This window comes from Heterodontus francisci, chromosome 9 (assembly GCF_036365525.1).
Source record: "Heterodontus francisci isolate sHetFra1 chromosome 9, sHetFra1.hap1, whole genome shotgun sequence".
Classification (NCBI taxonomy): domain Eukaryota; kingdom Metazoa; phylum Chordata; class Chondrichthyes; order Heterodontiformes; family Heterodontidae; genus Heterodontus; species Heterodontus francisci.
Window position 1 is genome coordinate 111,434,820 of NC_090379.1, and position 22,705 is coordinate 111,457,524.

General features: G+C 43.3%; 1 protein-coding gene across 3 annotated transcripts in view; it reads right to left on the reverse strand.

Annotated features, from left to right (window-relative positions):
* LOC137373976 (neutral alpha-glucosidase C-like) overlaps window positions 1-22,705 on the reverse strand; it is a 159,698-nt gene that overhangs the window by 25,839 nt on the left and 111,154 nt on the right. For 2 of the 3 annotated variants that reach the window (XM_068039679.1, XM_068039680.1), the window contains exons 18-21: window positions 17,899-18,142; window positions 17,120-17,184; window positions 13,257-13,333; window positions 9,880-9,954 (exon numbers count right to left, since the gene is read on the reverse strand). In XM_068039679.1, coding sequence (XP_067895780.1) covers window positions 9,880-9,954; window positions 13,257-13,333; window positions 17,120-17,184; window positions 17,899-18,142 — 461 coding nt within the window. Of the gene's footprint in view, window positions 1-9,091; window positions 9,180-9,879; window positions 9,955-13,256; window positions 13,334-17,119; window positions 17,185-17,898; window positions 18,143-22,705 lie in introns of all 3 variants that reach the window. The other variant, XM_068039681.1, reaches the window with a different exon arrangement.

Genomic DNA, 22,705 nt, shown 5'->3' on the forward strand with positions numbered 1-22,705 from the left:
GTGTGTTAGTGCGAGGAATGTTACAAATAAGGTTGACAAGCTACAGGTACAAGTTGCCACACAGGGTTATGGTATCGTGGCTATATTGGAGATGGGCTTAAACATGGGAAGGAATGGAAATTGAACATTCCTGGCCACAATGTATTCAAGAGGGATAGGGAAGGAAAAAAGACAGGAAGTGGGTTGGCAGTATTGATCAAGGATATTATTACAGTTCTACAGGGGGATGATATATTCGAGGTTTCAAAGACTGAATTTATTTGGTTAGAGTTGAAGAACAGAAAAGGAGCTGGTGCAGTGCTGGATGTTTATTATAGACCCTCAACTACTAAGAAGGATATAGAGGAGCAACTCTGTGGGCACATTTCAGAGAAATGTAAAAATTAATAGGGCAGTAAGAGGGTCTTCAATTATCCTAATATAGACTGGGGGGAAGAAAACAGTAAAGGGCAAGGAGGGTGAAGATTTCCTAAAATGTGTACAGGAGAATTTTCTTAATCAGTATGTTTCTACCCCAATGAGCAATGAAGCAGTGCTGGGAATGAAGTAGGGCAATTGGAGTGTGTGGCAGTGGGAGAATGTCTGGGTAATGATGATCATAATATAATTCAGGTTAAAGTAGCTACAGAAAGGGATGAGAAAAAAAAAGTGAAAGGAAAATTTTAGAAACTTGAGAAAGGATCTGGCATAGGTGGATTAGAAACAAAGACTGGCTAATCAGTCTAATGTTAACAGTGGGAAAACAACCAGAGACCATTGTGAAGAACAGAATTAATTCTCCCTTGAAGTAACCTGGGTTAATAAGGAACAGATACAGATTTTCTAAAGGCAAATCATGTCTGACTAGCCTGAATGGAGTTCTTTAATAAATTAACAAAGAGGTTGATGAAGCTAGTGCAGCCTCGGCCTCCTCCTGAAGTCCCCAGCGTCACAGATGCCAGTCTCCAGCCAATCTGTTTCACTCCACGTGATATCAAGAAATGGCTGAAGGCACTGGATACTGCAAAGGCTATGGGCCATGACAACATTCTGGCAATAGTACTGAAGACGCGTGCTCCAGAACTAGCTGCGCACCTAGCCAAGCTATTCCAGTACAGCTACAACACTGGCATCTACCCAGCAATGTGGAAAATTACCCAGATATGCCCTTGCACAAAAAGCAGGACAACTCCAACCCAGCCAATTACCGCCCTATCAGTCTACTCCCGATCATCAGCAAAGTGATGGAAGGGGTCGTCGACAGTACTATCAAGTGGCACTTGCTTAGCAATAACCTGCTCACTGATGCTCAGTTTGAGTTCTGCCAGGGCCACTCAGCTCCTGACCTCATTACAGCCTTGGTCCAAACGTGGACAAAAGAGCTGAACTCAAGAGGTGAGGTGAGAGCGACTGCCCTTGAGATCAAGCAGCATTTGAGAAATAGCAAAACTGGAGTCAATGGGACTCAGCGGGAAAACTCTCTGCTAATTGGAGTCATACCTAGCACAAAGGAAGATGGTTGTGGTTGTTCGATGTCAATCATCTCAGTCCCAGGACATCACTGCAGGAGTTTGTCAGGGTAGTGACCTAGGCCCAACCATCTTCAGTTGCTTCATCAATGACCTTCCCTCGATCATAAGGTCAGAAGTGGGTATGTTCGCTGATGACTGCACAATGTTCAGCACCAGTCGCGACTCCTCAGATACTCGAGCAGCCATGTTCAGATGCAGGAAGACCTGGACAACATCCAGGTTTGGGTGATAAGTGGCAAGTAACAACTGTGCCACACTAGTGCCAGGTAATGACCATCTCAAACAAGAGAGAATCTAACAGTCTCCTCTTTAAGTTCAATGACGTTACCATCGCTGAATCCCCCACTATCAACATTCTAGGGGTTACCATTGACCAGAAACTGAACTGGACCAGTCACATAAATGCTGTGGATACAAGAGCAGGTCAGAGGCTGGGAATTCTGCAGCGAATAATTCACCTCCTGTCTCCCCAGTGCATGTCCACCATCTACAAGGCACAAGTCAGGAGTGTGATGGAATAATCTCCACTTGCCTGGATGGGTGCAGCTCCAACAACACTCATGAAGCTCGACACCATCCAGGTCAAAGCAGCACTCATCCACCACCTTAAAGAGTCACTCTCTTCACAGTGGCAGCAGTGTGTACCATCTACAAGATGCACTGCAGCAACTTGCCAAGGCTCCTTCAACAGCATCTTCCAAACCCACAACCTCTACCACCTAGAAGGACAAGGGCAGCAGATGCATGGGAACAGCACCACCTGCAAGTTCCCCTCCAAGCCACACACCATCTTGACATCACCGTTCCTTCACTGATGTGGGTCAAAATCCCGGAACTCCCTTCCTAACAGCACTGTTGATGTACCCACACCTCAAGGACTGCAGCGGTTCAAGAAGGCCAGTGGCGCAGTGGTTAGCACCGCAGCCTCACAGCTTCCTCGATTTTAGTTGCTCCGCCACTGGTAGCCAATCCTTCAGTTGCCTAGGCCCGAAGCTCTGGAATACCCTCCCTACATCTCTTTGCCTCCCCATCCTTCTTTTCTCCTCTAAGTCACTCCTTAAAACCTACCTCTTTGACCAAGCTTTTGGTCATCTGACCTAATATCTCCTTATGTGGCTTGGTGTCACATTTAGTTTTATAATGCTCCTGTGAAGTGCCTTGGAACATTTTCTTCCATTTAAGGTGCTATATTAAGATAAGTAGTAGTTGTTGTTCAAGACAGGGAGGATCCAGCTGCATAAAAATTCATCAACGTGGTCACCTTCACAGCCACTGGCAATACGGTTCTTGCTCTGTTTTGACGTTGCAGTTGTGGCTGCAGTAGGTGTCAGATTTCATTAAGGATGCCCATATTGAAGCACAGACATTGTTCCTTGTTGAGGTTCACATAGGGGAATTGTTCCCTGAACACCCTCGGCGGAAATGGCCTCCTGCTGAAAGCCCTTCTTTCCCTCTTTCTCCATCTTTTAGCAGATTGTCCTGCTCTGTTTAGACTCTGCTCATTCTCCTGATGATGCTGTATTCCAAGGGGAATGCCTACTGTTGCAACCATATCTGGGAGCAACTCGTTTGTGCAGAAGCCTTCAATGTCAGGAAAAAGTCCTTCAGCACCTGTCACACCACTTGCTGTAGACTTTTGCAGCTTGAAACAACTATAGAAAGCAACAAACACTTGTAGAATCATAGCAACAGCCAAAAGAAATCAATCAGCAACTAAGCTATAAGCAGTTTATCATCACTTTTAAATAGTGCTGTTGCGGGGGGGGGAGGTGGGGGGAGTCCTTTCTGCTGCTTAATATGTGTTCAGTTGTGCGAAATTAAGAGAAAGCGTTGGCCGGAGTGTTGAGCTCCAAAATGGCAGCACGGCATCAAATCAATGTTGCACGCTGACAGGAGTCATGATCAGCCACCTCTGTATACTTCAGGCAATCTTACAGGAACATCGGAGCGGGAGTAAGCCATTCAGCCCATCAAGCCTGCCCCGCCATTCAATATGGTGATGACTGATCATCCACTTCAATGCCTTTTTCCCACACTATCTTCATATCCCCTTATGTCATTTGTATTTGGAAATCTGTCCATCTCTGTTTCAAACATACTCAATGACTGAGCTTCCACAGCCCTCTGGGATAGAGAATTCCAAAGGTTCACAATCCAATGCGTAAATAAATTTCTCCTCATCTCGGTCCTAAGTGGCTTCCCCCTTATTTTGAAATTGTGTCCCCTGGTTCTAGACTCCCCAACCAGGGGAAACATCTTAGCTGCAGCTACCCTGTCTATCCCTTTAAGTATTTTGTAGGTTTCAATGAGATCACCTCTCATTCTTCAAAACTCTAGAGAATACAGGCCCAGTTTCCCCAAGCTCTCTTCATAGGACAATCCTGCCATCCCGGGAACAAGTCTGGTGAACCTTCGGTGCACTCCCTCTATGACAATAATATCCTGCCTAAGGTAAGGGGACCAAACTGCACACAGTACTCCAGGTGCGGTCTAACCAAGGTTCTATACAATTGAAGCAAGACTTCACTACTCCTGTACTCTAATCCTCTTGCGATAAAGGCTGACATACCATTAGCCTTTTTAATTACATGCTGCGCCTACATGTTAGCTTTCAGTGACTTATTGAAAAGGACACCCAGGTTCCATTGTACAATTACACTTTCTAATCTCTTACTATTTAAGAAATACCCTGCACATCTATTCCTCCTACCAAAGTGGATAACTTCACATTTTTCCATATTATATTCCATCTGCCATGTTCTTGCCCACTCACTAAGTTTGTCCAAATCCCCTTGAAGCCGCTTTGCATCTTCCTCACAACACACATTCCCACCTAGTTTTGTGTCATCCACGAACTTGGAAATATTACATTTGGTCCCCACATCCAAATCATTGATATATATTGTGAACAACTGGAGTCCAATCACTGATCCCTGCGGTACCCCACTAGTCACAGCCTGCCAACGTGAGCATGACCCGTTTATTCCTACTCTGCATTCTGCCTGTAAACCAATCCTTAATCCATGCCAGTATATTACTTCCTACTCCATGTGCTTTAATTTTGCTAAACAACCTCCTGCGGGGGACTTTATCAAAATCCTTCTGAAAATCCAAGTATACCACGTCCACCAACTCCCCTTTATCAATTCTGTTAGTAACATCCTCAAAAAACTCCAACAGGTTCATCAAACATGATTTCCCATTCATAAATCCATTTTGACTATGTCCAATCAGATCATTATTATCCAAGTGTCCATTTATCACATCCTTTAGAATAGATTCCAGCATTTTCCCAATGACTGATGTAAGGCTAACAAGTCTGTAATGCCCTGTTTTCTCACGCCCTCCCTTCTTAAATAGTGGGGTGACATTTGCGACCTTCCAATCTGCAGGAACCACTCCAGAAGATATAGAATTTTGGAAGATGATCACCAATGCATTCACTATCTCCATTGCTACCTCTTTCAACCCTCTGGGATGTAGAATATCAGGTCCTGGGGACTTATCAACCCGCAGCCCCATTAATTTCTCCAATACAACCTTCTTACTAATACTAATTTCCTTCAATTCCTCATTCTTCCTAATCCCTTGGATCTCTAATTCTGGGAGATTTCTTGTATTTTCCTCAGTGAAGACAGACACAAAGTAATCATTTAGCTTCTCTGCCATTTCTCTATTCCTCATTATAAATTATCCTGACTCTGCCTAAGGCCTGGCTCGGGTATAAAATTAAAACCCAACCCGGGCCCGAACCGACCACAGCCAACCTGAACCCGACCCGGGCCCCGAGTCTTTCAATTTTTTTTCATGCCCGAACCGAGCCGAAAATATCAGACATGTTATTCGTACAGAAAAAAAAACGCGTCCAAATGCAGATTAAAAAGTAAACAAAACAAAACTAAACTCGACCACTGCCAACCCGAACCCAACCTGACCCAAGCCCGAATGCTGGACACAGAATATAGATTTGACCCGACCTGAACCCAACACGTAGCCAGGTTTGGTCGGGTTCGGGTCAGGTAGCCAGGCTTTAACTCTGCCTGTAATGGACCCACATTTGCCTTAGCCAAACGTTTCCTTTTTACGTACCTATAGAAGCTTTTACAGTCTGTTCTTATATTTTTTGCCAGCTTACATTCATATTCTATTCTCCCTTTATCAGTTTCTTCGTGCTCCTTCGCTGTATTCTAAAATCCTCCTAATCCTCCGGTTTACTACTACTTCTAGCAATTTTATCGGCCTTTTCTTTTAATCTTATACAATTCTTCATTTCCTTTGTTACTCATGGTTGACAGCCTTTACTTTTGGGATTTTCTGCCTTGAAGGAATGTACAGTTGCTGTAAACTATGTAATATTTCTTTAAAGACTATCCATTGCCTATGTACTGTCATACCTTTGAAAGTATTTTCCCAATCCACCTCAGCCAATTTGCCCCTCATACCTTCATAAATTCCTTTGTTCAAATTTAACACCCTGGCTTCAGATTGAACTACCTCACTTTCAAATATAATGTAAAATTCTATCATATTATGGTCACTCATCCCTAAAGGTTCTTTTACAACAAGATTATTAATTAGCCCTTTCTTATTACATAATACTGGACCTAAAATAGCCTGTTCTCCAGTAGGTTCCTCAACATACTGCTCTAAAAAACCATCCCTAACACACTCCAGAAATTCGTCCTCCACAGCATTAGTGCTCATTATGTTGACCCCGTCTATATGCAGATTGAAGTCACCTATGATTACTGTATTACCCATGCTACATGCTTCTCTAATCTCCTGATTAATACCATTCCCCACACTACCACTACTCTTTGGTGTCCTATAAATAACTCTTACCAATGTTTGCTGCCACTTGCTGTGTCTTAGCTCCACCCAAACAGATTCCACATTTTGTTCTTCCTATCGGAGATCCTCCCTTACTAATGTCCTGATCCTATCCCTTATTATCAGCGCAACGCCACCTCTGTTTCCTTTTCTTGTCCTTCCTAAATATCGAATATCCTATAGCCATGCATTCAGGTAGAGTGCCCTTAACCTTGCTTGACATTATTCTGCATTCTAAGCCTAGTTGATGCTCGCCTTGGTTTCGCCTGCCTTCTAATGCCACATGCTACTTTTCTACCTCCTGCTACCAGCTTTACTTCCTTCCAATTTGAGCTACTCTTCAGGTTCCCATCCCCCTGACAAGCTAGTTTAAACCCTCCCCAACAGCACTTGCAAATCTCCATGCGAAGTAGTTAGTTCCGGTCCTGTTAAGGTGTAGCCCGTCCATCTTGTACGGGTCCAACGTGGACCACAACCTCTGGCTGTTCACCCTCCCCCAGAAGAATGTCCTGCAACCACTCCATGACATCCTTGACCCTGGCACCAGGGAGACAACACACCATCCTGGAGTCACGTTTACCGCCGCAGAAATGCCTGTCTGATCCCCTGACTATCGAATCCCCTATTACTATTGCTCTTCCACTCTTCTTCCGCCCCTCCTGTGCAGCTGAGCCACCCATGGTGCCACGGACTTTGCTCTGCCTGCACACCCCAAGGAATCATCGCTCTCACCAGTATCCAAAATGGAAAACTGAAAATCTGCAGGCGTCCAGCAAAATTCACGACAGAAATGTGCGCACATGCATCAGACATTTTGAACCCAAAAAAGGCACCTGTAGCGCCCAAACAATGGTTGCTACCAAATCCAAAATCACCCCATGGACTTTCAAGAGGCATTTGATAAAATACCACTTATTTGAAAAATAGAAGCACATGGTCTCGAAGGAACAGCGATAACTTGAGTATTTAATTGGCTGAGGGATAGGAGGCAGAGAGTAGTGGTGAACCGATGTTTTTTCTGACTGGAGAGAAGTATGCAATGGCGACACTCAGGGATTGGTATTAGGATTACTACTTTGTATGTTATATATAAATGACTTGTGTATAAGGAGTACAATTTTGAACTTTGCTGATGATATAAAATTTACCAACGTAGTAAATAGTAAGCATGATAGCAACAGACATGAGGAGAACATAGACTGGTGAAATGCACAGACACATAGTAGAGTCAGTTTCATTCAGACAAGTGTGAAGTAATGCTCTCTGGGAGGAACAACATAAAGAGGCAGTATTATCTAAATGGCATTATTTTGAGGAAGTTGCAAAAACAGAGGGACCTGGAAGTACATATTGTGAGGAAAGCCACACCTGCCAAGAATGAGGCATATTAATTTTGTCATATGGAACATTAATTTTAAACTCTTACTGGACTGAAAACATGGCTGCACCTGCATTCTAACAGGACAGTGGCTGCAAATATCTGCATTCTAAGAGACAGTTGCCTGGAGAAGACAATGGAATTGCTCCCTGATTCAATTAACCAAATGGATTTTGAACACAAGACACTGAATGTGTAAACGTCAGCAGTCCAGCCCCCTACTGAGGATGTCTACTAAGATTGAAAGAATCTACAAAACCTCGCCGGGCAGGTTGTCCTGAAAAAAAAAGCTAGTCACATGACTGACCTTCTAGCCCAGGTTTGGTTTGAATTGTGTTCACAGAGCAGTTTGAGGTCAGACTGCAACATAAAGAGAGAGCATCTCTCCCTGTTTCTCTCTCTCACGCAAAGACAGGGACCCATTGAAGAAACTAAAAACCATCAAAACAAGTTTGAAAGCCTGCACTGGGCCCCAACTAGAAGGCAAGATTTAACTGCAATCAAAGACTTTACATTGAACTCAAAAGACAGTAAATGAACTCCAGCTATTGCTTAAAACCTTTCCCCTTGATTCTTTCTTCTTTTCTGTCTCTATCTGCGTGTGTGTTTATCGCGTGTGCATGCTAGCATGGTTGCATCGCATGTGTTAGTAGTTTTAACTGAATTAGAGTTTTAAGGTTAATAAACTTACACCTTTCCTGTTTAAATCTAAGAAAATCTGTCTGGTTAATTTCTTTGCCATTACAATTAGAGAGCAGTGAATAAGGATTCAATGAGGGGAAGCTAAAAACAGTGTTTTAAAAATTAAACCCTAATATGGCCAAACCAGGAAAAGACTGAGAGGGAACCCCTAGACCCCCTTCTCACTTGGTCGTAACAATATGCATAAATGTTGGAAGGTGGCAGGACAAGTTGTGAAGGCAGTTACAAAAATTCTGGCTTTATATATAATGGCATTGAATACAAAAACAAGAATGTTATTGTGAAACTTTCCAAATTACTGGTTAGGCTTCTGCTGGAGTATTGTGTACAATTCTGGGCACTACACTTTAAGAAGGATGTCAAGGCCTTGGAAAGGGTTAAAGGGTTTTGAGGAGGTTTATTGGGATGATACCAGGGATTTGGGACTTCTGAAGAAATTGGATAAGCTGGGATTGTTATCGTTAGAGCGAGAAGGTTAAGAGGAGATGTAATAAAGGTATTCAAAGTTATGATGGATTTTGATAGAGCTAGCAGGAAAAAAAACTGTTTCTTCTGGCAGGTGGGTTGATAACCAGAGGCCACAGACTGAAAACAATCGGTAAAATAATTAGAGGAGAAATGAGGAGAAATTTTGTCACACAGAGGGTTGTTAAGATCTGGTGCACATTACCTGAAAGAGTGGTGAACACAAATTCCATAGGAACGGCTGTGGTGAATTCAGATTCCATAGGAACTTTCCCAAGGCAACCGGATATATACTTGAAGAGGAATAAAATTACACAGATGTGGGTTTAATTGGACAGCTCTTTCAAAGAGGTGGCACAGGTATGACCGATGGAATGGCCTCCAATGTGCTGTAAGATTCTATGATGTGCTGTGTCATCTCTCAGTGAGCATTGTATTTGAAATGCTGCCAAATTGTAAATATTAGCATGGACAGCAGTGTATAACGTTTGTCCTGAGGAATGGACAATTTTCCTCATTACAGGCACCCATTATCAGCATCATTCCTACCAGGTCAGGCACAGTCAAGTTCAGAGTAAACCACCTCAGGTCTTTCCTAACAAAGGCCCTTAATCCCTCCCCTACTTTTTCAATTCTCATTGCGGCCTCTCTGACAGATATGGTTGGTATGGTGGTAAATTAAGGCTATTCATGCAGTGGTTCCACACTTATTAGAGGCTGGATTGATGCCGCATGGCTGCCCAAACTCATTTTGAAAATGACATTTGCAGCCAGCCAGCCAGCCAGCAGAGGAGATGCTCCTCCCATCATTTTGTGCTAGATGTGAACTCAGGCCACAGAGGTGAAAAGACAGTGTCCAACCCAGTACCCCTCCTCCATATATTAATAGCTTTTGCTCTGATAATGGCAGTTAAATTCTATGTTAGGATTATCTTCTCTCTCATCTTAAAAAGGCTCCACTAGATTACAAGCTTAAACTAATTGGATACTTACGCTATCAAGGGTTACAAATACACGCAGAGCCTGCTCACCATCATAACGCTGTAATGTTCTGAGATGGTACCACAGCTTCAGGAAAAACAAAAGGAAACAGAAGCAGTCACTAAAATAATTTTGCCATAATTAACAAGAGCAAATTTAACACAACAAAATGTGCCAAGGTGCAGTAGAAGGAGGAGGGAAATCATAAAAGAAGACCTGGGAGAAGAGCTAGGAACGATGACTGAAGATGAGCTGGAGATCTAGCAAAGGAGTTTGATGGTGATTTTGAAGTGCTAGGTGAGGTTCAAGAGTTAGGCTTTGAAGAGGTGGGCAAAGATAGGGTTGAAAAGGAAAGGAAAGTGGCTGAAGATGAGGTTGAAAAGGTAGGGAAAGTGACTGAAGATGATTTTGAAGAGATAGGTTTTGAGGAGGTGACTGAAAATTAAGTTGAAGACGTAGGTTTTGAAGAGATGAGTGAACTGAGGTGGAAGCACTCGGGTTGTGAATGAGGTATGGAAGGTAAATGGAGATGTAGATCTTGAGGATCTGAGTGAATATGAGGTTGAAGAGGTAGAATTATAGAATCATACAATGGTTACAGCACAGAGGGAGGCCTTCTGTCGTGTCCGTGCTGGCTGTCTAAAAGCAACTCATTTAGTCCCACTCCCCTGTCATTTCCCCATAGCCCTACAAATTTTTCCTTCAGATAATTATCCCATATCCTTCTGAAAGCCACAATTGAACCTGCCTCCACCACACTCTCAGACAGTGCACTCCAGACCTTAACCACTCGCTGCAGAAAATAGTTTTTCCTTATCTTGTCGTTGCTTCTTTTGCCAATAGCCTTAAATCGATGTTCTCTGTTTCTGGATCCTTCCGCCAATGGGAACAATTTCTCCCTATTTACTCTGTCCAGACCACTCATGATTTTGAACACCTCTATCAAATCTCCTCTTAATCTTCTCTTCTCCAAAGGAAACAGTTCAGCTTCTCCAACCTATCCATGTAACTGAAGTTCCTCATCCCTGGAACCACCTTCGTGAATCTTTTCTGCACCCTCTCTAATGCCTTAACATCCTTCCAGAAGTATGGTGCCCAGACCTGGACACAATACTCCAGTTGAGGCTAAATCAGTGTTCTACACATGTTTATCATAACTTCCTTGTTTTTGTACACTATTCCCTTATTTACAAATCATTTCTGCTTTATTAACAGCTTTCTCAACCTGCCCTGCCATCTTCAAAATTTGTGCACATACATTCCCCAAGTTACTCTGCTCCTCCACCCCTTTAGAATGATACCCCTTTTCTTTGTATTGCCTCTTCTCGTTTTTCCTACCAAAATGAATCACTTCACACTTCTCTGCATTACATGTCATCTGCCACTTATCTGCATTGTGTCATCCACAAATTTTGAAATTTTGCACTGTACACCCAAATTTGGGTCATTAATATATGTCGAGAAAAGCAGGGGTCCTAATACCACCCCCTGAGGAACCCCACTATAAACCTTCCTCCAGTCCGAAAAACAACCATGCACAACTATTCTGTTTCCTGTCAGTCAGCCAATTTTGTATCCATGCTGCTATTATCCCTTTTATTCCATGGGCTCTAACTTTGCTGACAAGCCTGTTATATGGCACTTTATCAAATGCCTTTTGGAAGTCCATGTACACCACATCAACTGCAATACCCTCGTCAACCCTCTCTGTTACTTCATCAAAAAATGCAAACAAGTTAGTAAACATGATTTGCCCTGAACAAATTCTTGCTGGCTTTCCTTAATTAATCCACATTTATCTAAGTGACTGTTAATTTTGCCCCAAATTATCATTTCTAAAAACTTTCCCATGACCGAAGATAAACTGACTGGTCTGTAGCTGCTGGGCTTATCCTTACAAACGTTTTTGAACATTTGCAATTTCCAGTCCTCTGGCACCACCCCTGTATCTAAGGAGCCTTGGAACATTATGACCACTGCCTTTGCAATTTCTTCCCTTACTTTCCTCATTCACTTATATGCACGGTGGACTTAATTTAGATCTTATTACATTCCCTCTTACTCTAACCTCACTAATACCTTACTATTTCCTACTCTAGTACCATCTATTTCTCTCAATTCTCTGTGCACCTTGGTTTTCCTCTCTGGTTCCCACAACTCTGCCAAGTTAGTTTAAACCATCCCCAATAGCAGTCGCAAATCAGCCTGCAATGACATTGGTCCTAATAGGGGAGGTAATTGAAGATGAGGTTTAAGAGGTAGGGAAGCTGAGTGAAGATGGGATTTAAGAAGTAGGTTTCTAGGAGGTGAGTAAAGATGAGTCTGAAGAGGTACGGAAGGTGAGTGAAGATGAGGTGAATGAGATAGGAGATGAGGTTAAAGACATAGGTTTTGAGAAGGTGAGATAAGATGGCACAGAATGCTGACCTCAGAATCCTGGCTAAGTTTTTGGAGTGTGGTGCTCTGAAAGTTGGAAAGGAGAGTACTGAAGAAATTAATAAAATGAAAGAAAAACAGCAATGCTTGGAAATGGAGGTAGCAGTCAAGAGTGGGAGGGTGAACCCGGACTGGGTGGTGGGAGAGAATCGGGGCAGGAGGCAAGTGATGGCCAACAGCGACCCATGGGTTTTAAAATGGACCACGAAGATCACTCCTGCACCTTCAGAATCTACAGAAATTGTATTTTTGTTTAGACATTTACCATTTTCGTGGTGACCTTTAAGAACTGTCAGTTAGCCTGCATGTAGCTTTGCTTTTCCTGGAATCCTATATTTTTACTGATACCAATATAACAGGCAGCGCATTTCCAGCTGCTGTTGAGCACGGACTTCCTGCCCACCATATCAGAATCTTAGGCACCCATTTAGCCATCACATTTATAGGCCTTTTTTCCTAACTTCTCAAAAAAAAATCTTCCTTGGTATCCACCTGCCCTCATAAAGGGCTGTGAATTATTCTTTTACAAGCGCAGCAAGATGTCAGCAGTGGGGGAGACAAAAAGAATGAAAATAGAAAAGATAATATTGAACCTTACAAAAAAATACTCTCCAGTCACAAATAAAATTGAAGTTTAGTCATTTCCACTTTACTCAGAGTAGTTAAAATGGGAAGTTCACTACCTCATAGAGTGGTTAAGGTGAATATCATAGATACATTTAAGGGGAAGCTAGATAAGTACAAGAGGGCAAAAAGAATAGAAAGGTATGCTGATGAGATTAAATGAAGCAGGGTAGAATAAAGCTTGTGTGCACCATAAACACCAGCATATTTAGTTGTGCCGGATTTCCTGTTTCTTTGCTGTAAATTCTATTTAATTCATTGGCACAATTATACAGCAGACTTAAAAACTATGGCTACCTTTAGACACACACAGATTATCACCAACTCACCTCCCCCTTTCCAGGAAGTAACACGTTCACGTCTGTGACCCCAGCTTCGGTCACTGGATGTACCAGCAAGGCTTCTCCTACAGAATGCAAGAACAATAAATCAATCCACATTTAGTTGGTGAATTTACCACAGATTGTCCAGTTGCGTGCTCTGCTTTCATTCTTTTGAGAGACTTCCTTATCCCCAAGGGAGGAAGGGGACTCTGTCATCCCTATCAGAGGGAGACACCCTCATCCTCATCAGAATGAGGAGACCTTTCTCTGGACTTAAATTGGCGAATGTTTCAGGGAGAAAAGTCAACATTCACTGGCACAATCTCATTTCCATCAGCAAGAAAAACCCTCATTACTTCTTTCTTCAGTGGCTTTGACCTAAATTTAAAGGTGGAGGGGAAAGCGGCTGTCTTTCTTGATTAATTTTTCTGTTGAAAATGTCTGATGACAGCACTGAGAATATGATACTAACCTACTTTTGTTACCCAATGTTAGGATCAAGCACTCCTAGATCAGCTAAACCACTGGTGAGGTGCAGAGTGAAGATTCCCCAACAAGGTGTCCTAACTCTAGCTTCTGAACCTGTGACATTTTCATTTCCATATTCAACTATCTTATGCTCTCACTGAGTGAGATGCCTATTCAGCACCAACTTCTCTCTGCAATTTTTTATGGTTCTGCCTGCTAGGAAATAGGTAAATATTATCCAACTCAGATCATGTTGTACACTTACAATCAGCTGAGGAAGGAGACTCTTGTCCAATCTGGTTAGACTGGATTTGGATCCAAGTCCCAGAGATAAAACAATAATGTGCTAACACCATATTCTAACTATCACCAAGACAGCAACGTTATACAGAAAATGCTGGAAATACTCAGCAGGTCAGGCAGCATCTGTGGAGAGAGAAACAGAGTTAATGTTTCAGGTCAATGACCTTTCATTAGAAGTGGAGATGGAACAGGTTTTAAACAAGTAGGGAGACAGAGAAAGGTAAGTGGGGGCAGGCAGAAGGACAAAAAAAGTCTGTGATAGCATGGAAGGCAGGAGAGATTGAATGACAAAGGAGATAATGGTGCAAGACAAACAGAGATGGTAATGGGACAAGTAAAGAATCAAAAGATGGATCTAGAGGAGGTATAAATGGGAGTAGCAGAATATCACCACAGCTGACATTTGAAAAAACAGGGGCAGAGATTATAATTTGAAATTGTTGAACTCAATATAAATTTAAGTTGTTGATGTGATCGTGCCTCCAGTCTCTGGAATGGTGTGCAAACCCAATGCATTGCCCACTCTAATTTAGGAGATCTACACACATGGATGTGAACTGGTAAAAAAACAGTGTATTAACCTATTCCATCATACAACCCATAAAGGAGTCCATTGTTAATATTGTACACCTCTGCCAGCTTCGCTACTCCACGTGTTCTTCAGAAATGCCAGGAAAGTGTGCAAAGTTATCAATGAAAGCGTAACCAGCTGATCAGCTGATACTCAGGGATATAATAATTATGTCCAGAATCTGGCAGAATGAGCTCTCATATCTCTGATAATTAAATATTGTGCTACATCTAAGAAAAAAAATGTTTAGGCAGTTTGGTGATCTCTCTTTAATCAAAACTCAAATTTGTTTTAATTTTTTTATGCATATTGTCTGGAATGTTTTTAAGCAAGAATACTTTGCTCACCAGAATGTGTGTAAATCACTAGTGCAAGGGCAAGAACAGTCCACTGATTAAATGTGCAATACCTAAGGAGAAACGTAGGCACATTTATAGATGTCAGTCAAGTGCTTCAATATAATGATTATATCACTTTTATGCCTTAAAGCTGCTGGTTAGACATAACCTGAAAGCACCCACCATGAGGCAACATGAACAAGGTCAATGGCTTTTGGGCCACACATGGCTGTGCCAAGGTGCCACCTGACTGTGTTGTTGATGTCTTCAACCTTTATGTACACAATTACATTGCTGGAACTTGTTCCCATCCATTTTCTATTGGGTATCTTCCATTCTTTCAGCTTCCCCTTCTTCAGATCTCTCAGAAACTCATGCTATGGCCTGGTCTAGAGAAGACAAGTGACATGTTCTCAGCCAATGGATCTTTCTAAACCAACGGTTGAAATTAGGAGAGACCAGAGTTGAGGTACTTACTAACTTTGTATCTTTGTGCAGAAGTCCCTGCTTTGTTTCTACCTTGATGGCACGGTTACAATCAGGAGTTCAATATGGGGCAACTGTGGGCACAAATCTGAGCATAAAGAGTTATCCAATTTGTTGGACTCTCTGGCTCTTTCCAAAAAGCATTGCAAATTTCTCCCTTTCAAGTATACATCCAATTTCCTTTTGAAAGTTAATATTGATTTTGCTGTTACCACCCATTACAGATTGTAACAACTCGCTGTGTAAAACAAATTTATTCCCCCCTTGGATTTTTTGCCAATTATCTTAAAACTTTCTCCCTAGTTACCAACCTTCCTGCCACTGGAAACCGTTTCTCCCTATTAAAACCCCTTTTTAATTTTGACATAAGAACATAGGAACAGGAGTAGGCCTTCAAGCCATTCAATTAGATGATAGCTGATCTGTATCTTAATTCCATCTACCTGTCTTGCCAAACAAAAATCTATTCATCTCAGTTTTGAAATTTTAAATTGACCCACAGCCGCAACAGCTTTTTGAGGAAGAGAGTTCTCCTATTCTTTGTGTGAAGAAATTCTTTTTTTCAAATTTAGAGATACAGCACTGAAACAGGCCCTTCGGCCCACCAAGTCTGTGCCGACCATCAACCACCCATTTATACTAATCCTACACTAATTCCATATTCCTACCACATCCCCACCTGTCCCTATATTTCCCTACCACCCACCTATACTAGGGGCAATTTATATAATGGCCAATTTACCTATCAACCTGCAAGTCTTTGGCATGTGGGAGGAAACCGGAGCACCCGGAGGAAACCCACGCAGACACAGGAAGAACTTGCAAACTCCACACAGGCAGTACCCAGAATTGAACCCGGGTCGCTGGAGCTGTGAGGCTGCAGTGCTAACCACTACGCCACTGTGCCGCCCACTTCACTGCTTCCTGACTTCACCCTGAACAGACTAGCTTTAATTTTAAGGTTATGTGCCCTTGTTTTGGACTTCCCCACCAGCAGAAATAATTTCTATCTATTCCACTCACTGTTGACTGACAGTCACAGTCGCTCCTTCCTGTACCTGTGCTTTCCTCTGAGGTATGATAGTATTCTGGAGTAAACTATACAGAAATTCTTCCCCCTCTCTTAACTGTCACAGTGTCTCTAACTCACGCTCCAGCTCTGCTCTAAGGAAAATATACCAGCTATCTGGTCTCCACATAACCGAAATCCCTCATCCCTCGTACCATTCTCGTAAATCTCCTCTGCACCCGCTCCAAGGCTTTGACATCCTACCGAAAGTATGGTGTCCAGAACTCCATTTTGGGCATAACCATTAGTTTTTATGCTGGTTTATCGTAATATCCTTCCTTTTGTATTCTATGCCTCTATTTTCTTTTTGAACAACCTTATTATCTTGTCCTACCACCTTCAAAGATTTGTGTATGTGAACCCCTAGGCCTCTCTGTTCCTGCAGCCCCTTAAGATTTGTACCATTTAATGTATATTACCTCCTCTCATACTGACTTCCAAAATGCATCACAACACACTTCTCCGCATTAACTTACAGTCGATGTGCTCATCCTGTTTCACCAGTATGTCTATGTGCTCCTAAAGTCTGCTAGTGTCCTCCTCATTGTTTACAACCTAGCCTGGTTAGAGAATATGGTTGCAGTGAATAATTGGGCAAGTTACTGACGCCTTCACAGGTTGTTATATACTGTACCTATCATATACTCATCATCAACAGCAAATGTGTTGGCCTCCTCAGGAAACTCCACCCATAAAGGCCTGTGAAGGGAAATGCCATCAGTCACTTACTGAAATCATAAAGGAACAGCACTAGTAACTCACTGGGTTCAAAGAAAAATTGCAGTTACAGGAGGTTTTATATTTGATTTGCGAGCATTTGATGCTGGTGTTGGGTAACAAAAGTGGAGAACAAAATTCATTTACATAGGCAGCAAAGAAACTCCACTCAGGACACAAATATCACATTCTACAAGCAATGTGGTTGATTCATGCACTGTCAATTCCCAGCACCTCTGGTGTGGCTTAGTCTGTATATTGTATTTTGTTGTAATTCACTGCCAAAATAACTCAAAGGAAAAGAAAGCCAAGTACAGCATCAAAATTGAGGACTGAGGCATATGTTGAAAAGGACACATTTATCAATACATTGAGAGAAAGCTCTCTGGGTAACATGAGTTTATTGGACTATCCAACAGCCAAAGCCAACTCAACAGCAAAGAAGAATCACCACTTGGGTGAGATACCAGAGGGCTGCTGGCACCCAAGAACTGCTCCACAACAAACATCAGGTGGAGGGGAGATTTGAAAATCAGTTCCCCAAACATGATAGATAACTAATCTGAAGATCAAATAACTATCATAAATCACTTAAACTGATCTGAACCTCTTGGCTTGCAATTCCCATAATTAAAGCACTCTACAGATGACGATATGTCAATGTCCATTTATTGGAAATGTGGGGGTGCTATTTACCTGATTACTGGCTCTGCCTTGGTATGGGCCATGTAGAAGAGCGTGTACCAGAATGGCAGCAGGGCATATCGCTCTCGAATTATTGCTCGAATGATGCTGGTGTTTTCCTTTCCAAACAACCATGGCTCTCGTCGCTTTGTCTCCGTGTGAGAATGGTTCCTGAAGAATGGCTGGTATGCGGCAGCCTGGTACCAGCGAACAAGGAGCTCTGGTTCAGGATTCTGTACAAACCCACCTACGTCAGCTGAAGAGAAAGCAGACATTTTGGAAAGGGCAGAAGGCAGAACAGAGGGCAGGGGTGTACAATCCTATTTCTTGAGACATTCTCACCTCTTCAAAGGGATTTTGAACAGACACAGCTCCTTGAAAAGCCCAGAGGAGGAAGGTTTTGAAATCATTGCTGCAGCATTGCCATGTTGGAACTTGTGGAAAGGACTCATGACAATAGACAGTGCACAGAAGATGTGACTGAACATGTGACGATCCTCCTCCACTCACAAACAGTAATGGATCAGGTAACAAAAATTTATTATCCAAGACACTGTTCCTTTAAATTTCTGGAAGCAGAGTTGCCCTGGTAATAATCAATTATTAAGCTGCAATGCATTAAGCTCTTCGACCCCTTAATGTGGTGGCAGCAGATATACTCCCAACATTAAATTAATAATCCTTTGTTATTTAATTTTTCCCTACATTACAACAATGACTACAGTTCAAAAAGTACTTCATTGGCAATAAAGCATTTTGAGATCACCGAAGGGTGTGGAAGACACTTTTTAAAAATCATTCTTTTTCTCCTTTTCAGGTCTCTCTCCCCAGCATGCTGATCTATTTCAGGTCCAAGTAGATGGATGAATGCCATGCTCCAAACCTCTGCCGACATAATTGGCCCCCCAGAGATTCCTACAAAGGAATGATTTCTAATTAAAGTGACCATGCCAGGGGTTACAATGGCTCCCCAGCACTTGGATTTCTGAGGCTGAAGCAATCACAGGAATAGAAAGGAACCTTGGGAACGCTGTTCCCTGGGTCTCTCACTCATACCCGGAAGTCCCCTGCTGCAGGATCTGAGGGGCTGCAGTGAGGTGAGTTCTCCCAAGGAGAGAAGAGGAAAACTTATCCAACTAAGCAGGAGTGGATGGAAGTGGCCAAGGATGACAGAAGCAGGAGTGGTCTCCCTCCAACCTGGAGACAGTGTACCATGAGGATCCAGGACCTCAGGGGGTCAGGGAAGGTGAGTGGCATAACACTTTCAGGTGACAAGCCCCACACTCTTGACTTTCCAAGCATTCTCCTGCACAGCACTCCTCAGGACAACACATCTTGCAACTCCAATCATTCCTCTCTCTCCAGGCACCTCATATCCCCATTTGAACATCGAACACTCACACTCACCCTCATCCCATTGCTGTCTCGCACCCATGCCTCACAAACACCCTCTACAAATGACGTCCTTCCGTACTATCCACACAAGCCAATGCTAACACTTGTAACTCTCTGCTCTCTCTCCTTGCAGAAGAGATCACACAGGCTCGGGAAAAGGGGGTGGAGGTTGGTGGCCCTCCAGTGACAAGGCACCTTATTAGCCATTAGCAATGTATGTCCACCTGGCCCACTGGGAATGATGTCTTGTTCCGGGAGACTGCAGAAGTTAGCAATGACCTGCTATGACAGCCTGAACGTCCTGAGGATCTGGTGATCACCCATGTCAAGAGAGCTGATCCTCTGCCTGTAGTCCATGTGTTAGGGGTCTTGCCTCCTTGAAGCTGGATCTCTGTGTCCATTCCCTCTACCCTATGTCGCAGCCTGTGGCTGAGGAGAAGGCAGCTGGTGCTGCTGCTGCTGTTCCTGCTGCTGCTGATCGTGTTGATGTTGGTTTTGTTGCTCCTCTTGCTCTTCGTTAGGGGTGCAAGGTAGAGCTGCGTAAGCTGCTCCTGTGCCGAGGTGAAGGCTGGCAGCAGGGAAGTGCAGCTGAAGGTGAATGAAGTGACTTTCAAGAAGTTGTAAATCACTTGTCAAGCACTGAAAACACTCTTTGAGAAGGAGTGCTGTGAACACCAGCCACTCAACTGGCCATGGCTGCAGCATTTCAGTTTCACAGATCAAAGGCTTCCCAGCCTGTCAGTTTCACTGAAGAAGCACACAGAGCTATGCACTCACCTTGGTGACACTGGCAAGTTCCACATAGCTTGGGAAACAGGTCCGCTGCCTGTTAAATGCAGAATTCTTGGTTAAAACAGAACTTAACTGCTTATTAGAACATTTAAATGCCTTCACCGGCAGCTGCACGGGAACTCCCTGCTCGCCTTCAAATCTGCCCGGGTGAAACTCGGAAGAGGGCAAGATGATGTTGGGATTCCAACGCAACGTCACCTTTAAGGGTTTTAACTCTGCGCAAGCATCCAAATCCACCTCCTTTGCCTGCCAAACCACCATCACCCCCCACCACCCCCCACAACCACCAACGTGCAGGGAATTTTGGGTCCGGGCTGTATCCCACTATTCCACAGCAACTAAATTGATGCTCCAACAATTCAAGGTAATGGCTTAGCAGAAAGGTGTAGGTATGTCAGAACAGTGTTGGTGTGTCATTCACTCCTACAGGCTAAAAGGCTCCAGCTTCACCCCAGTCTATGCTGATTTAGCTGATCTTACCCAAGGCAGTAGGTGCAATGCTGTCAATCATATCAGTCCCCCTGCGATTGGGAAAGAGGCTCCTGATCACTATCTGATGGCTCCTACAAGAAAATGCTTGTATAGAAACTGAGTGAGGAAAGGATTTAGACTGGCTCTGATGCTCCCTCAGTAATTATAATGTTCTAACTACATATTAACATTGCTGGTGCAAACCCAAGTTAAGAACACAGGAGTAAACCATTCAGCACATCAAGATTGCTCCGCCATTCAATTAGATTATGGCTGATTTATACCTCAACTCCATTTACAAATCTTAGAGTCATACAGTTATACAGCACAGAAACAGGCCCTTTGGCCCATCGTGTCTGTGCTGGCCATCAAGCACCTATCCATTCTAATTCCATTTTCCAGCACTTGGCCCTTAGCCTTGTATGCTGTGGCATTTCAAGTGCTCATCTAAATACTTCTTAAATGTTGTGAGGGTTCCTGCCTCAACCACCCCTTCAGGCAGTGTGTTCCAGATTCCAACCACCCTTTGGGTGAAAACATTTTTCCTCAAATCCCCTCTAAACCTCCTGCCCCCTGGTTATTGACACCTCCGCTAAGGGAAAAAGTTTCTTCCTATCTACCCTATCTATGCCCGTCATAATTTTGTCTACCTTTATCAGGTCTCCCCTCAGCCGTCTCTGCTCTAAGGAAAACAACCCTAGCCTATTCCGTCCTTCTTCATAGCTGAAATGCTCCAGCTCAGGCAACACCCTGGTGAATCTCCTCTGCACCCTCTCCAGTGCAATCACATCCTTCCTATAGTGTGGCAACCAGAACTGTACACAGTACTCCAGCTGTGGCCTAACTAGTGTTTTATACAGCTCCATCATAACCTCCCTGCTCTTATATTCTATGCCTCGGCTAATAAAGGCAAGTATCCCATATGCTTTCCTAACCACCTTATCTACCTGTGCTGCTGCCTTCAGTGATCTATGGACAAGTACACCAAGGTCCCTCTGACCCTCTGTACTTCCTAGGGTCCTACCACCCATTGTATATTCCCTTGCCTTGTTAGTCCTCCCAAAATGCATCATCTCACACTTCTCAGGATTAAATTCCATTTGCCACTGCTCCGCCCATCTATATCGTCCTGTAATCTAAGGTTTTCCTCCTCACTATTTATGAAACCACCAATTTTCGTGTCATCTGCGAACTTACTGACCATACCTCCTATATTCACGTCTAAATCATTAATGTACATTACAAACAGCAAGGGTCCCAGCACTGATCCCTGCAGTACACCACTGGTCACAGGCTTCCAATCGCAAAAAACAACCCTCGCCCATTACCCTCTGCCTCCTGCCACTAAGCCAATTTTGGATCCAATTTGCCAAATTGCCCTGGATCCCATGGGCTCTTACCTTCTTAACCAATCTTCCATGTGGGACCTTATCAAAAGCCTTACTGAAGTCCATGTAGACAACATCAACCGCTTTACCCTCATCTACACATCTCGTCACCTCCTCGAAAAATTCAATCAAGTTTGTTAGACATGATGCTGCCTGGACTGGAGGGCATGTCCTACGAAGAACGATTGAGGGAGCTAGGGCTTTTCTCATTGGAGCGAAGAAGGATGAGAGGTGACTTGATAGAGGGGTACAAGATGATGAGAGGCATAGATAGAGTGGATAGTCAGAGACTTTTTCCCAGGGCGGAAAGGGCTATCACCAGGGGGCATAATTTTAAGGTGATTGGAGGAAGGTTTTGGGGAGATGTCAGAGGTAGGTTTTTTACACAGAGAGTGGTGGGTGCGTGGAATGCGCTGCCAGCGGTGGTAGTAGAAGCAGATACATTCGGGACATTTAAGCGACTCTTGGATAGGGACATGGATGATAGTAGAATGAAGGGTAGGTAGTTAGTTTGATCTTAGAGTAGGTTAAAGGTTCGGCACAACATCGTGGGCCGAAGGGCCTGTACTGTGCTGTACTGTTCTATGCTCTATGCTCTATGATCTCCTCCTGTCAAAGCCCTGCCTCTCCAAGTGGAGATTAATCCTGTCCCTCAGAAATGTTTCCAATAGTTTCCCTACCAGTGATGTTAGACTCACTGGCTGTAATTACCTGGTTTATCCCTGCTACCCTTCTTGAATAATGGTACCACATTTACTGTCCTCCAGTCTTCT